Source organism: Falco punctatus (genome assembly GCF_963210335.1).
Source record: "Falco punctatus genome assembly, contig: scaffold_58, whole genome shotgun sequence".
In the NCBI taxonomy this organism is placed as follows: Eukaryota; Metazoa; Chordata; class Aves; order Falconiformes; family Falconidae; genus Falco; species Falco punctatus.
In genome coordinates, this window is record NW_027660241.1 from 67,586 (window position 1) to 84,650 (window position 17,065).

The following is a 17,065-nucleotide window of genomic DNA, read 5'->3' on the forward strand; positions in this document are numbered from 1 at the left end:
ACGCTTTCTAAATTTCATAGAATCATAGAAGCATTTAGGTTGGAAAAGACCTTGAAGATCATTGAGTCCAACCATAAACCTAACACTGCCAAGTCCACTGCTAAACCAGGTCCCTAAGTGCCACATCTACACACCTTTTAAATACCTCTACCACTTCCCTGGGCAGCCTGTTCCAATGCTTGGCAAACCTTTTAGTGAAGAAATTTTTCCTGATATCCCATCTGAACCTCCCCTGGCACGACTTGAGGCCATTTCCTCTCATCCTCTCACTTGTTACCTGGGAAAAAGTGACCAACACCCGCCTTGTTACAACCTCCTTTCCTGTAGTTTTAGAGAGCAAGAAGGTCTCCCCCAAGCCCCCTTTCCTCCAGACTAAACAAGCCCAGTTGCCTCAGCTGTTTCTCATAGGACTTGTTCTCTAGACCCTTCACCAGCTCCGTTGCTCTTCTTTGGACACATCTTTCTTGTAGTGAGAGGCCCAAAACCGAACACAGTATTCGAGGTGCAGCCACACCAGTGCTGGGTACAGCATCACTGCCCTTGTCCTGCTGGCCACGCAATTTCTGACACAAGCCAGGATGCTGTTGGCCTCCCTTATCTAGGGAAGAGTTGTACAGAGAAAAATGGAGTGCTGTTTGGCTTCTCTTTCACTAGGCATGGAAGTAAGCTCTGCTGCATTTTGATTTGAGACCTCAAGGATCATCATTCTAAATCAGGAAGGAGATAAATTTAAAATTGGCAGGGAGAAAAGGAAGGAGCTCAGCCTTTCAGCAGCTGATCAGTACCACGAAGTATAGGACTTTCCTGGATGGAGATGGCACCAGCTGTACCATTTTTAACTCTCCCAAATTTTTTTGGAAATCACGATAAATGTGAAGGGCTTATGTATTTGGCTTAGTGAAATGCTTCTATTACAGCTCCCGTCAGACTTATTTTCTAGAAAATTTGGAAACAGAAAATGGCTTGATTTAACCTTCTATTCATTAACTTGATTTCAGATCTGTGAATCTTATCTTCGCTGGCAGAGAAGGTTTGAGAAGGATGATTTTCGTGATGCTTGGGGCTTATATACCATGGCTCATAGGCTTTACTAGGGAAGATGTTCGACGTATGTATCCTTTCATCCAGAAGAATATACATGAACTATTGCGAGAGTCTGGATACTTACACATCCAAGCCACCAAACCAGACACTGCAGGTAATGAACCTTCTCTATATCACTATGAACTTTGTATACTGACTGCTTAAGGCGTATAAACACATAGTTGAACAAAAGCCAACCATGTCTGAGAAGCAGTGAATTCTGGTGACTGAATGCAAGACATGGGGACAAGAGCTGTGTAAAAGGAAGTGAAAAGGAACCGCTTAAAGAAAGACGGAGACTACAAATATCACTTTTCAAGGTCTGTTAAATGGCATACCACTTCTCTATGGCAAAGAAACCCTTTGCAAAATGCCTCTTAAAGTAAAGCACAGGACCCTGAAATTGAAGCTTCTAGAAATAAATGTGGGTGAAAACAAGAAAAATAAGCAAGTGCAATGTGAATCTTGCAGAAAGGTAGACACAGCCATAATACCTGAAGCCAGAAGCATGATGTAGTGGGACCAGTAGATAAGGAGTCTGAAGAAAGGTATGGCCATCTCAGAAAAGTTACATGATTTATTTGTATAATATTATCAAAGATTATGGGGTATTCCTTTATTGAAATAAACCCTCATCAGGAAAGACAGCAGAGCTGTCTCAGACTGGCATCAGGTACGGAGACCATAGAAGGAATAGCACCCCATCCTGGCATTTAACTGGAAAAGAGGAAACTCAAAGTGAAACGTCAGCTAATGCCTAGTCTGTTGCTTGAACTGATTGCAATATCAGAGAAATAAAAGGAGACAAACCAGATACCAGGTTGGGGTTTTTTGGGTTTTCTTTTCAAAAGCCAAACAATGAAGACAGCCCCCAGAAAAACAAAGACCAGTATGTCTAGTGTCTGATCAGAAAACTAGCAGAAATGTTTTTAAAAGGAGAATTCATTTACAGGTGATAATATCACAGGGAAATCGTGCTTCAAATATCAGAGCTCTGGCAGGATCAAGAAGCTGTGGACCTAGTAATGGAACATATTTAATTTCCAAAAAAAGTTTTGTTGAGGTTCCTTCCCCCAGTGTTCTTAAAGACATTAAACTGCCTTAAGAAAAAGATTAAGTTCATGGGTTAATAACTAGTTAACATGAGAATTCATGAATATAAATAAGTAAGCAAGTTCCAGGGGAGAGAGAGTATCACAAAAATCTGTGCTGGCACCCGTACCTTTCAATATGATCTTAATTTCTCTACAGATAAAAGTGAATGGTTAAGTGAAAATCTGACACCTATCCAGGGTTTGGTTTAATCTAAAGATAAATGGTTTTGTAACTCTCTGCAGTTAAGTGACTGGTTGATTAAACTGGCCAATAAAAACTGATGTCAACAAAGTCCAAAGCAATTTAAGCAGAGGAAGAAAATCACGATGGGCTCTAGTTTGGTTGCTGCTATGTGAGAGAATCCAAGAGTCAAGGACAGTGCTTTGAAACGTCAGCCAGCTCAGACTTTAAGAGAATCTTACAAACTCTTAAAGAAAGCAAAAAGAGAGTAAGACAAAACACTAAATCCATGATATTTAGAATCTGTTCCACCCCTGTTTCATTAATATATTTTATAATCAAAAGAATACAAGAAGGGGAGAAAAAGAACCCTAAAGTGACCAAGCAGCTTCCCTACAAGCACTGTACATAGTCTAGGACTCTTTAACCTGGAAAAAAAGAAGAGCAGGGATTTTGTAGCACACTAAAATTGTGAAAGGTAGAAAATAAATAGGGGGAAAAAATACATATTCCCTGCTTAGTCTCAAAAAATATCTATATTATCAGTTTAGTTCTCATTAGGCAGGTTTAAAGCAAAGCTACAGTATTTTCACTCACCAGAAGCTGTGGTACCTAAGATGTGTACAGGTTGAATCATTAGTAAGCTGCAAACAAGACTGGTATTTCTGAGCATCCAGTCCATGAAAGTTGAATACAGTGATTCGGAGACAGCTTTCAGCTCAGAAAATGCTCACCTCCAGACGGGTCATATGTTAGCTGGCACATTTTAGCCTGCCCTACCTTTGCTGGTCAAAGCATTTACATGACTTTGATGTGTAGCAAATCACTTTAGGCCTGACAGCACAGGGAAACTGTTGTGCCAATGCACAAACTTACTTTGCATTAACTATGTCCACTATTAAATTGAAATCACATTGTGCATCATCTTCTACGCAGTCATTCAGTGCTAAAGTCACACTAAAATACACTTGAGAGTAGGCAATTCTAAGGATACTGTAAAACTACAGCCTGGAGTCTGGTACAGGAATTTTCCCAAGGCAAGCTCTACCACTGCTGAAGTAATCCCCACCCGTTTTACAGGTTAAAACACAGATATAATATGCTGTGTTTATAATGTTTGTTAGCATTCCCCAAAGGCAGGAGCAGATAGCAGATACACAACACTCCACTGTTGTTTAAATTACATAGAAAGTGAACAGCACTCAGGGTCCCAGTTAGCCATCCTAAGCAGGACAGCGCTCCCAAACAGTTTATCTGAAATTTCTTTTCAGAGTGTAATCCCTTTACATCTGAATTTGCTCTTTCTGCCACACATTACCAAGAAGCCCAGAGGATTTTCTTAACTCCTATTTTCTTTTGTATAGGAATTGCTCAACTTTATAGTGCTGTCAGTTATAGCCAAAATTCCATTGGGGTGAACTTTTCAAGAATAAAGTACTACCAGGGCTAGTAAAACGCACTCTTTACTGAATTCTCATAGAAAACTCTGAAGAATTGATGTAAGTCCAGTTTAACTCCCACTGAAGTATTTGCAATGCCAGGCAACTGCAATGGTTCTCTTCTTCTCTTGAATTAGGTTGTGGACTGAATGACTCCCCTGGGGGGCTTGCTGCATATATATTGGAAAAATTCTCTACCTGGAGAGATAAATCATTTCTGCATAAAGATGATGGAGGCTTGGAAAGGTAAGAAAACAGGTGCTCTTCCATGAGAGGACTCATTAAAAGAATGAGCAATGGTAACTAATGAGGAGATAGGTAAAAGACTGGCCAAAGCTGAATTTTGAGCATGAAAGGTTACACATGACAAGTAGTAGTGTAAACTCACAGCAGACTGCCTGCAAACTACTGCTTCAGCACCGGGCAGTTTTGCTCTGGGCACATGGGTGCCAATTAATTTGCTGCTTGAAAACAAGTGGAGAACAAGAACAACTGTTCTTCAGGGCATGAGCCCAATATAGCGTATTGAGAAACAGCTTCCAATGAAACGTCTTCATCTTTTTCTATCAATAGCAAATACACTCTTGATGAGCTTTTGGCCAATGTGATGATTTATTGGGTGACATCCTCCATTGTGTCCTCAATGCGATTCTACAAGGAGAACATCTCCAAGGACCCTGGTCTAACAGGTGATGCCAGGTAATGAAGTGGTAGGTGTAAGAAAGATTTGCAAATGAGATTGAACCACGTTTGCCTGTATAAACATTTAGATTACTTTAAAACAGCAAACTTAAGTTGTTAAAAAAAATAATCTAAGTTCTTATTTTCTTTTGATAAAAATAGTTGAGTCATTTTTCTTTTGAACCTGTAATTCACACAAAGTAGCTTGTAGCCAAGACAATGCAGCGGACATATCAAACTATATTCAGTCTTGTGTTCAAAATACAGGTCTATATACTTAGTCACCAAACAAATGTGATCTCTGGCTCAGTTCAGTTAAAACAAAACAGAAAATCAGGAGCATTTCCAAGAGAGACGTTTAAACTGAATTAGGAAGCATACGGCTTAGTGGTGGATAAAACTAACGACTACAAGTGTTAAGCACAAACTTGGGGAAGCAATCTGGAGAGCAGTACCTTCTAACAAACCAAGCACCTTCTAACAGCCACTGACTTTAAGATGACTATAAGAGAGGCTGACCAGAAAATGCTGCAGAACGGAATTCCATGTGATTGATCACACAAACAAATAGAAGAGTCTTTTCCTTTGTAGACCGAGCCAGCTTACCTTTCCTCAACTCATTCGTTACGCTGGTACTATAAATTCTAAAGTAAACTTGAGCAGGCTCATTTCTGACTGTCACAAAGAGGTGATGCGTCTTGCCATTTATCGCAAAACTGTAAAACAAGGTAAGTTTAAAAATAGGAAACGTTTCAAGATTGAACCGTGTGCGAAGTTGGCTCTACTTTACGTTTTTGGGTATAATATTCTCATACTCAAGGAGACTCAAATACAAGCAAAGCTTTTCAGCAGAGTACAAACCACAAAATGTGTCGCTGCGGTGAAGCTCTGCCAGCTGACTGTGGCAATTACTAGAGTCAGGAGGTTTTTATAGAATTTCCCCAGGACTTTTTTCAAAAAGGCACTTAGTTAATGTCCTCTAGGTTTGCAGTGTATGTTCCCACAGGGACTGCAGCTTTTTCCTCAGGAGCTAGTACATACACCACGGGTCTGGGCAAAGGAGGTCTTCAAGAACATCATCACTTACTCTTACATGCCACGTGGAGGGCATTTTGCTGCCTTTGAGGGACCAAAGCTTCTGGCACAAGACATCATGCACTTTGTCAGAAAGGTGGAACAGCTGTGAACATGCACTTTAGATACATATACAGAACAGAAGCAAGTTGTTCTGCCACCAGCAGAACCTTTACTTTGAGGGATCAAATAAATCCAATGTAATCACATAGAGAAAACAACATTTCATTTTGATAATCATTACAGTACTAAAATTGTTAATGAAGCTCTAAAGCTTTTCTAAAGAATAAAAGAAAAAACCCCAAAGTAAGCAACTTGTCTTCTTTCACTCCTGGCACCGTATCATTGCTGCACTCATAGTTCAAGTGTAACAGAATACATGAACGGTTTACTGCAGTAACACTGCACTCATCTGGGGAAGAGAGTAGAAAGAAACCAGCCCCTTGATCCTTAGAACGAAGGCTTCTGTTTAAAAGCTTCTTTAAACACTTGAGTGCTAGCGTCTGAAATATGCATTACAAGCAGCTTTGGTGGAAGTGTAAAGGGTTTTGATCTCCTGAGCACAAACACTCCTACGTTCAAGTTATATTTCATTCAAGAGACCAGGAATTACATATTCAAGTGGGCAGCTGCACACAAGGCAGCTTTCTTCATTCTAACAGGTTTTCCCCCTACGGCTAGCTTTAGCAGCTACTACACTATGTAAACAGATGTTTAATGGATAACAAGGCAGAGACAGCGTTCCTAGTGTGCTCCAAGCTCAAAAATACCAACTTAATTTCCTCTTCGTTCTTTATCATTCCATTCCAAATGGTAAAGTTAAAATATGCACCAAGCGTAGCAGGTTACTTCAACCTTTACCCTCATTTCAAACGATTCTTATCACACCATCGTGCAATTTTTGCTAGCAAGAAGCTGCAAGCAACCTTGCTACCAGTAGGCTCGAGTTTCTCTTCAAATGGGATAGGGCTGTTTGGAGCTGTTAAGCTCACTACATTACAGACACTTCTAAGTAGCTGACTGAAGGTTAAGTCCAGCAGACACCTAGTTTTGACACACTGTTCAAAGCTCTCAAGTGTTTCTCACCCTCCCTCCTTCTCCCATTCTGCACTAGACACCAGGCCAGAAGAAAGGGCTCAAGTTCTGCTCCCAAGTAATACCTTCTGACTTTGAACAGGAGTTTGACAAGTAAAGATAGTGCTGAACTTGATCACACTCGCCTCACCGCCTCTTCACATTTCATAAACATTGAAGAGTCTAAGACTTAGAAGTAAAAACAAGCAAAAAACTAACTTTTATTGTTGTTGTCTTAAGTGAGAACAAGCTAGCATATTGGGACAGGAGTCCTATGCAGGAGCGGGCTGGAAACTAATGGGAGAAACAGCTAGGTATTGTGAAGGAGAATAGGAAAGATAAACATGGTTATCTAGTGTTTAATAGGTGTCTGCACGCTTGTAGAGATATATAGCTATGTAACTGCATGAATGATTCCTGCCCTGAGCCTGGTGGCGCATACAGCTGCGGTTTGTGTCCGGGCTCAGAGATGTAAATAGGGGCTTCTCTGTTTTGGTGGAAGTGTTTCTCTTTGCATAAAAAAAGAGGGAACGAAGGGAATGACCCCAGAGGTATGTTCAGAGAAGGCATGCTATGTTTCGAACTTTTTGACTGAACCAGTTCTTGTTTGGTGTGCCCTTCCACCTATGTATAATGTTAATCCAAAAGAAGATGATACTGTTTACACTTTGAATGTCGATCATTGTCTTTCTGTAGATGCTAATGTAGTAGGAGGCTGTGATGGGAACGTGTCGCAGCAGTTCTTCTCTTATCCGGAATAACAGCAGGGAAAGCATTAAAGAGTTAAATCACCTTGTTTGGTAGGCAGTTAAGCATGTGAGTCAAAATTGCCACTGCTTTTTGTTGTTGGTTCAAGGACATGGCTGTGAGGATTTTGATGGTATGTGCTGCGTGGATTTTAGGCGCCCCATTGCAGCAACATGTTACCAAAATCTGAGAAGATGTCAGCCTTTTGGGGCATCCATTCACTCAATTGGCAGTATTGTTTGTTTGCTGTTACCTTGGTTGCTGTCATGTTTGCAAGGGCCCTGCAGAACATGGCAAACCTGGTACTAGCTGTTCAAAAACAAAAAGGGGAAATTGTAAAATTGTACGGAACAGAGACAGTGGGTTATTCTGACGTTGATAATATGTCTTAGTTGCTTTTTTATTTGTTCTATTACTTATACCTTGTTTTTACTCGTTCGGTTTCAAAGGTTCTTTTTGTGCAACAGGAAGGGGGAGATGCAGGAGCGGGCTGGAAACTAGGACCATGCGTGGCGGTCAGTTTGCTGAGGGGAATGTGCTCGAGCTTGTCTGGACAACAATTAACATGATGAGATGTTTACAGAGCACAGGGGAGTGGGGGACGGATGGCGCCAAGGAAAAGTAACAGCTTGCTGTTAATTGATGGCAGCTAACCACCAATCGGGGATTGCCTAGTATGCAAGGCTTAGCTTCAAGAACCAATCTGTTTCAAACGCGCAGCTTCTGAAAGTGTATAGAAACTCGTGCTTCTGTACAATAAGTTGACATTTGCTTGCATCAAGCTGCGTCCCGTCTCTTCATTCGCCGCAGTCCTAACTTCCTCTGAAGAGGGTTAGAGCAGAAACCACTTGATTTTAGTTCTAACTGTATATCTAACTGACCGTCAAGGCTGTTGGGCTAAAGGTTAGTAAAAAAATAGGAAGACGTGCTTCCCCACTTCCACAGGGCCAATCAATCTCTTTTTGTCACCAGTACAAGACCTCCCAATTACTCAGAAGTCCCACTCTTTGTTTGGATTATTAAGTAACTGAAATTGAGTTATAGAGAAGTCTAATTTTATCAAATAGATAGGCAAACACTCGAGTACTCACTCAAGCCTGATCAGACTACAAAGGTCTCCTTTTACGGGTAAGAATGGCTATAGCCTTTTTAGTAAAGGCCAAGTGTATTAATAGTCATGTACATTACCCAGAGAGAGTCCCAAGCAATCAGCTAATTTAGTAATGGCCACATTAAAACTCGGGAGGGAAAAGGTTTATCCAGTATTTGCCAGTTCAGCAAGTACACAGCAGGAAAGTTTTACTCCCAACGCGCCAATTAGTCTCCTGTACCATAACTCAGGTCCCCAAAGAATCACTGTATCTTTGTGCAGCTGTGCCTTAAAGGGTAATTGCTTTCAACAGCCATTCAGGAGATGAAAACAGATGGACACGGTTCAACTACAGGAAGGTAGTAGACGCCCTGAATAAAGGATCCAGACAGACAAGAATACACAGTTGTATTTGATAAAGTTATCGCTTAAAGCGGCACCAAAGGTTATTCGATATTCCATTGAAGTTCTACAGAGTGTGGGTCATTCGTGAAAGCCTTTGAGCGCCGCTGGTGCTTGAAACCAGACATAGTCCTCCCAAGTAGAGGTCACATGCTGAGGAGCCGAGGCACTTCTGTTGATGTCTCCATCGCAGGACAAGTTAACAGCTAGTTTCCTCCCTCGAGTCGGCACCTTATAGTTGAGCTTGGGCCGGAACCAATCAACACCACAATCATGGTGTCCTTGGAGCATAACAACAGTGCCCATGACAGGGAGAGCCTTCAGCTCACTGAAGACATCCGCAACAAAGAGCGAGTGAAAGAGCTTGTGAACGCAGGATGCAGTTTTCAGGCTCTCCTCAGCACCGCCCTCACAGATACCCTCCAAGCTGAGCTCATAGAGCTCCTTGGGGCTCATGACATTGCCTCCAAGTAGAATAAGAACCCGAGGAACCAGTGTCAAACTAAACATTATTTCCAAGCGCTGGAACATTTCCTCCAGTTCTGTCAGCACCTGCTGGCACTTCTTGCTTGCCAGGTCCATGGAGGGTGGCTTCTTAATCACATCTCCATCCTGGAAAACAAAGCAAAGAAAGATCACCACATTTCATTATTAGGAAACATTAGTACCAACACACCCTTCAGAAAGCATGGCCCATCCCATCCCTGAAAGTTAAGGAAGGTTCAAGGGTTTATGTGCCTTTTAAGAGATACAGGTACCCACGTACGGAATCAGGAGACCCAAGATGAACACAAATGGCTGCCCTATAGCTACTCAGTTTAAATCTGAACCCCACTACTGAGGAATGTCCACGAGAATTACAAACTCCATATTTTAAAGATCAGCTATCACTCCAAAAAACACCTACCAGCCTTTTTTCTTCAAGTTGTTTGAGTAACAAACAAAGCAGTGGCATGCTTTGAGCACAAAGTGGAACAACAAGAGATAAACAGCAACTTTTTGAGACCTTTAGCCACCTAACCTAAAGGTTTTTTTAGTTGTTTGTGGGTTGTTTTTGTTTGTTTTTTTTTTAATGAAGTTGTGGTAACACTTAAGGATACAGCTACAACTGCACTGCACTTTACAAGTGTTTGGCACATGTGAGAAACTATGGACTAGGGTATTGTTTATTAAGATTTATGTTAAGCCCAATGTAAAGGTCAGACAGCAAAAGATATGAAATCGCTTATGCAAACAGCCACCAGACACCGCTTGTGTAAGGTAGGATAACCGCAATCGCTTACACAAACTAAACCAGATACCGCTTGTGCAAGACAAGATAACCACCAGATGTCCAGGAACAGACAGAAACAGGACAAACAACCCCATATAAGGACATATGAGTGAGGGGTCAACTATGGGACGAAGGAGGAAGACTTCTTACTTTGGCCTCAACGACCACCAGGAGGCAGAAAACGACCCCCTAACAACAACCGAAGCATGCGCAGAGTACCTCCACTACTTCATGAACACGGAAGTAAAGATGTATAAAAAGGGACTGTTTGAACTGCTCAGCACGGCAGTTGGTGGAGCGCAGACTCCCCTGCCGTCCAGCGCTGTTTTTGCTCATATTCTACTTGCTATAATTAATAAAATTTTAATCGGATTATGATCCGTTCTGGTCTCAATTTATAACAACTTTTATATTTTACATATATAAAAGAATTAGTACAAGACTACATTTCTTAGACTTAGGTGCAGCATGTAGAAAAAAGTTTCAGCTTGTGTCTTTACATACCTCTTTTGATGTTCTACTCGCTGGCTCAGTTTGAGTTCTAGAAGAAGAAAAAAAGATGATCAGAACTTAAAATAAAGCACTCGTAACCAACATAAAGCCGTGAAAACAGTTTATAAAACCTGAACACCAAAACACTGTGTTCTGATAGTCTTATGAATACGGAAATTTATTTCTATACATAAAGTGTGCTCTCCTGGTACATTCAGTGCAACTGAAATAAAACCCCAAATCCCATTCCTTCTTTGTCCCCAATTACTCTAAGATACAGAATACAGCAGTGCAAGAAGAAGTCCTCACATATTTTCTTTCTGCTCTCTAAGTCTCAAAACTGTGAAGACTGTGCTACAGTTTTCGGTTCTTAAATAGTCAGCCATCCAAATATGAAGGCACCTTCAGGCAATCTGCATAGCCCCACTATCACAAACAGGTACCAGATAGAGCACTTTGGTTTCTACACTCCCCTGAAAAAACAAGAACAGTTGTCTGTAGAAAAGTGTTTCTTTGTGGAAGCCCAAGCACTGTGTTCAGGTACCTACTATCCTCTAGCCTAAAGTGACTACCAATAGCAGTAGAAACATCACCTGAAAGCAGTTCCAAGGATTTTCTGTGGTCGAGGAGGCCTGTGTTAAAAAAATAAGAAAAAAAGCCTGGATTACCAGAATTTACTTTAGGATCATCTTGAACATGCTACAATATTTTAGGAAACACTTATGACACACAAGCCCTTGCCGAGATTCCACATACTCATTGGTCTGTACCTGCATGCTACTCATGAATCAAACATGCAACCGTCCATCAGTTAACAAACAATTCATACATCATCCAAAGCGTCCCACGAGCAGAGGCAACCCAAAGGCTGCTGTGCCGGTCCTGCACAAATAGAAAGGCTCATTCTTCCTGCCACTGCTACACCACCACCAGGCTCGCAAGTACAGCCACGTACCTCCTGAACATGAGGAAGTGCTTTAGATTACCACACCAGGGTTTCTCCATCCATTTGCCTTGAGGAAGATACTACAAGGTGACTAACGCATTTCTGAAGGCCTCTCCACCGTGACACCATGCGTTCAGCATTCCCAAACACTAACGACTCTACCAGTTGTTTCCATAATGTTTCCAGCTGAAGGAATAGAAAGTTAACCTGCCCGATCCATTTGCAACTTTAGGAGAGCAGCGGCATTCATCCCTTACCCCCACGTGCAGGCATTTCTTGGATCTTTGATGCTAGTGGCACCTAGCCTCTCATTTTAGGGCAGCATTCCAACACCAGGAGAGGGTGCCATCCAACCAGAAATGGAGGCTATATTGACAAGACAGCACTAAGCATCCCCACCTAAATTAACCCCCCAAACCAGGCCATGTTTAGAAGCACAGTGCTGTGGCATCCAGAAAGTCTTGGTAGCGCCTGAAAGCACTGCAACACCTCCTGCAGTAATATGCCCAAAGCTTACAGGGGAGCCACATAAATTCAGGGGGTTTTGCTTGCAGATGCTTCATGGGTACAGGATGCTGCTGTACTGTTTGTTTGAGACACGCTGTAACGCGCCAGTACACTCTATTTATTGAGAACTAACATTAGAAAGACATGGCAAAACCACAAGTCAATAATATCTACTAACGGTGGAGGAGAGGTCTGTCTTGAAGAAGCCTTGAAAACATGAGCATTCAAACCATGCTGATGCAGCTGATACAGAACTGAACTGTACGAATACATCGATGACAGCGATAATGCTGTAGTCAGGCTTACATTTGAGTATCTGCAATTGTAATCAGATTCTCTGTCCTCCATAAATCTGAGGAATACAGCAGTAATACCTGGAGCACAGAGAGCAGCTTAGGGTGAAATCAAACTTAGAAAGGTAACTACTAACATTTGGGAAAGTGCTCAACTGCTTTCTGAGCTTCAGGTTTGGAAAAGATCAACTGTTCCTTCACCGTCCTGGCACAAAAGGCAATACGCTTTAGGATGTTGTTCTTTTTCTCTTGCCCGACATAGACATTGTCTTTAGGAATCTAATAGGAAGCACTTAAGAATGAAACTTCTTGTTTGCACGGTTTGCCAGCTGGCCACTCTCAGTCTTTCCTCTGGAGACAGTATGCAGCCCACACACACACCCCGCTTTGGGGTGTAAGAATACCCTGCCCCCCTCCCCCAAACAAAGGAAGCAGGCAAACACGGAGACTCGGACTGCTGGCAGATGGGAACAAATCACCAGTTCACACTGCAATGTGTCTCTCCGTTTACTCTAAAAGCAATACAAGCAAAAGCATACAATAAGGGATCTCTCTGCATAGAGGAAACAGGATGGAGAACTTGACTCTCAGAAAAACCAAGCCCAAGAACAAACCCAATTCAAACATCTGAACAGTCACCACTGTTGGAGCTTGAATGCCACGTCCCAGCGGGCTGAAAAATCTAAGTCTGCTTTGGGACAGATACATTCAAATCTGCCCTGCCACAACAAAAGTTAACAGCAGCTTTAACAAGAAAGATACACCCTGAATGCCTCCGTAAACCAACAGCCACAAAGAAGGTGAACACACTGAAACCCCTCCCAAAGAACACAACGCGTTATGGCTACTTACCCAAGGTCTGTTTTGCCGGTAGCTTTAACTCCTCTAACAGGGACTCCCCTAACAGTTACCGATGAGTTCCCCGGAATCAGGGCATTATCATCTGTGTATTCTGGAAACAACATCAATACAGAGAAAGCATCAGTCAGTTTGTAAGAGTGATATTAACATGTCGTCACGTAGCACTTCAGGGAATCCCTTTACAGATAGAAAAGCAACATTTTACACACAGCGTCATGCTTTCATCATCTCACGGTACCTTTCCAGAAATCTTCAGGTCTGATAGTCAAACACAAGCAGCAAAATCTTTCCCATTTTTTTGGAATCGTTTCAACGCCAACAGCAAAATGGTCTCTAAAGTCACTACAGCAGTGTCTGCTAAAGCATGAGGTTCTTTCCTGATCTAACTTTCATTGCTTTTGCTCCTGTTAGCTTACAAAACCCTAGAACATGTCTCTATAATAGCGAGCACGGAAGAGGACACCCCCACCCTGCCTCCCACCTTTTCAAACACATCCCAACCATCCATTTTGCCTTCCCACCATCTTCAAAGAGAGTCCACCATCTCTTTTTTTTCCCCCCAGTGATGTTTAAAATCCTGTTTACTTTCAGCTTCTATTAGCATTGCTTCTATTACGAGATTTCTGTGATCACGCGGCCCGGAAAAATCTGAACAATTGGCCATCTTCACTCAAGGTTCACTGAAGGGTCTTTCCAAGATCATGTCACCATTTAGTCAGGACTCCTGCACCAAGTTATAAAACTCACGACCGTATCTCCACAGGGAAGATCTCCAAGAACCCCCTTTAGGCAGAACATCCTGGCCGAGTTCTTTCCTTCATCTTCTGAAGGTGACTTTAGGCACGCAGATGCTGTTCAACAAAAACGGAAATTCACGGTTATGTATAAAACCCCAAAATCTGGCAGACACGTGTATGACACTGAAATGTATTCCTTAGCTTTGCTCTGACAACCACTGGGGGATTTTTGCATTTCCACAGGGAAGACACCCTTACAGAAGTTCCAGTAAGTATCTGTGTCACAACCTGTACATCTGCCTCTACCTGCATGTCTATCTCTACCGCCGTGTGACACGCGACCCCGTAACACCCCCAAGACCCCTAACACCGTGCTGTTAAGTCTCCTCACAGATACTCTCCTGAACATACTTTACCTATCTGTAGGTAAACAGCGTGTTTAGGTCCAACCACTGGAAAGGCTGGGGCCAAAGTTACAGTTACCACATGTGGCAGGCATGTCATCCTGTTTAAGTTTTAATACAACAAACAGGAAGAGGGAAAACACCTATGAGTACACATTGTAAAGAAAAGACTGTTGAGAGAATGTCACAGAACCACAGGAAAAAAAGAAAAAAACAAAACAAAACACCCGGTAAAATTTGAATGTTTAAGGAATGGAAATGGTTTCCAAGTCTTTTTATTTCTGTCATATCCCAAAGTCTTTAATCACATGCAAGCTTTGCCAGATGGTAGATTACCAAACTGAAACAGCACGCTAAGTAATACGAAACCATTACCGTCTCTGAGAATCAAGCACCATTTCTGAGATTCAAAAGAACTTAGGGCTTCTCGAAGAACATTTTTAGGTATATTCACCATAAGTGATCTGCCATAAAACTTCAGTATTGCCCTGACACCGTCTAACACGCAGTACCAGGAAAAAAATGCACCGTTTGAAAGAAAAGAAGAAATGATGCCCAATAGCATCTGAATGAAAATGTCTTTGGTGTAGCAAAGAAGCTGTATTGGCAAGAAATGCCAAGTATACTTTAGACAGAACGCTCGTCTACAAGATGGCTTTCCAGGGTCTGCATAGATTCTCACTCACAGATACACTCTTGATCCCAAACGTTGCTACTGAGCAGTTTCTGCAACAGCCAAGCACCACTTTTCCAATGCGGTGGAGTAAAAGTAGCTGAAGACAAATTTCAGTCACCAAACCCACTTTTTTCCCCTTCAAATTAGCCATCCACTCCTTTTCTATCACGTTCAGCCTTCTCTGCCGGCTTTCAAAGAAATCTGGCAGGTTTGTGATTACAAGGTATTGTCCCACATTTCCGTATCGTTTTACCTAGAAGGGTCCCAGAAACCAAACCTCTTCCACGCGCGGTGTCGCACACAGACCCCGTACGCTGCTGTGCCTGGCTGCGCACACAGCCCTGACGCCAGCTGCCAGCGCACAACCACGGAAGAGCAGCTCTGAGGCCCCAGCACAAGTCACCGCTGCCGGCCGCGGCCCAACCGCCTCACTGGCCACCTGCGCCACCGCCAGCCGGCCGGTCCCCGCATCCCGCGCCCGCTGGCCCCACGCACCTTCCATGGTCTGGGCGTTGGTGACCTGCAGGTCGCAGTGAGTTGCCTTCAGCCTCTCGCGGCCCATGATCTGGCGCCTGAGGTCCTGTCACCGCCAGGCTTTCAACACCTGCTCTCCCCTCCTGTACCCCCCAGGCCTGTCCCCACCTACTGTCCCCTCCTGTCACCCTCCAGGCTGCCATTGCCTGCTGTCCCCTCCTGTCACCCCCGGGCTGTCACTACCTGGTGACATAAGCTACATAAGATAAAAAAGAAAATAAGAAAAAAAAAAAACCAAAACGAAAACCTGCTTTGGTGAACACCAAAACACCCGTGACTTTCTCAGACTCTTCACTACCCCACATGTGAGTCAAGGGACAGGGTCTCCTAAAGGCTCTTTTGCGGGCACTTCCTGAAGACACCCCCATCCCCCACCCCCCACCCCACCCTGCTTTTCTACAAGTGCACAAAGAGGTTAAGAAGAGTTTCATGTCTAAGTTAAAGGAGGCAGTTTCTGAAATTAGCTTAGGTGAAAAAAACAAGGTGGTGTATTCATGGATTTTCTCCTCTGCAAAGCCATGAAGAAAACATGAAACGCACTCCCCAAAGGCAAAGGAGCAAACTGAGGGAGAGCAGCTCATTGGCACCTTTCAGAGCTTCAACAGTCTGGAGAAACGGGGAAAAAAACCATACAAAGATAAAGAGCAGCCAAGATGCACTTTTATAAAATGCACATTGGGGCCTGTTCCAGATCTCAGAATGACTTTCAATATTGCTTTGCATGACTATTAGACCAAGGCCTAAAGTGCCGTGATAGCTTCTGCTTGCCGGGGCATGGTAAGATCACTCAAACGAGCGACAAGGTAACAAGTAAACACCAAAGGCAATAGCGGAGCTTACCGTTTCCCTCCACTGGCGACCAGCTGTGCAGTAAACCAGCTTAACCAGCCTCCCTAAGAATGGCTCTAAAGTCGCTGAAAAGGAAAAAAAAGAAGGTAAGTCCTTAGCCTGGGATGTAAAGGCACCATCTTGGCTCCCAGGCAGGTGGCACTGATGGCCCAGCAGGGTCATGTCCCCACATTCCAGGAAAGATAAAAAAAGTGCAGGACATGTTTGTGGGGTGGGTTTGATGCATCCTTTCCGTTTGCTGAAAGCCTGAGGAAGGATGTATTCCACGGTAGGACCGGTGGCACTTTAGACCTGAGGTTAAAATAGTGCTGCACTTCAGTGACGCTCCCCAAGCTGCTTTCACCACCAAAGAGAAAAAGATTTGCTCTCTCCAGTATGGTGGGAATGATACCATAAAGTCGGTCAGGGAGAAAAACCCTCTAAGACTTGCTTGCAAGTTTCAGAAGGCCGGCATTCTTTATGGCAGTGCTGGGAGCACGGGGGAATGTTTCCTCTGAGCGTGCTCACCCAGTTCCTCGAGGGTACGCACTATGGACAGCAGAGCACTTGCACACTCATAGCGCATTACACATGCATTTTCAGTCAGGCACGGGATGGGTTACAAGTTGCTTGCTTTAATGCAAACGAG

General features: G+C 43.1%; 2 protein-coding genes across 2 annotated transcripts; one reads left to right on the plus strand and one right to left on the minus strand.

Moving 5' to 3' along the window:
* Nucleotides 1–623: 623 nt before the first annotated feature.
* On the plus strand, nucleotides 624–6,822 carry LOC308057413 (epoxide hydrolase 1-like; the record flags this gene model as incomplete). The annotated part of the gene is given in 6 exon segments (XM_080411526.1): nucleotides 624–628; nucleotides 999–1,198; nucleotides 3,935–4,043; nucleotides 4,371–4,496; nucleotides 5,462–5,495; nucleotides 5,497–6,822. Coding segments are annotated over 6 exon segments (642 nt in total). The 3' UTR covers nucleotides 5,665–6,822.
* A 2,124-nt stretch (nucleotides 6,823–8,946) lies between these two features.
* LOC308057411 (MAD2L1-binding protein-like) lies at nucleotides 8,947–9,695 on the minus strand (the record flags this gene model as incomplete). Its single annotated transcript, XM_080411524.1, has 1 exon — nucleotides 8,947–9,695. The coding sequence occupies exon 1, from the start codon at nucleotides 9,445–9,447 to the stop codon at nucleotides 8,947–8,949; it is 501 nt and encodes a 166-aa protein (XP_080267650.1). The 5' UTR covers nucleotides 9,448–9,695.
* Nucleotides 9,696–17,065: the final 7,370 nt, after the last annotated feature.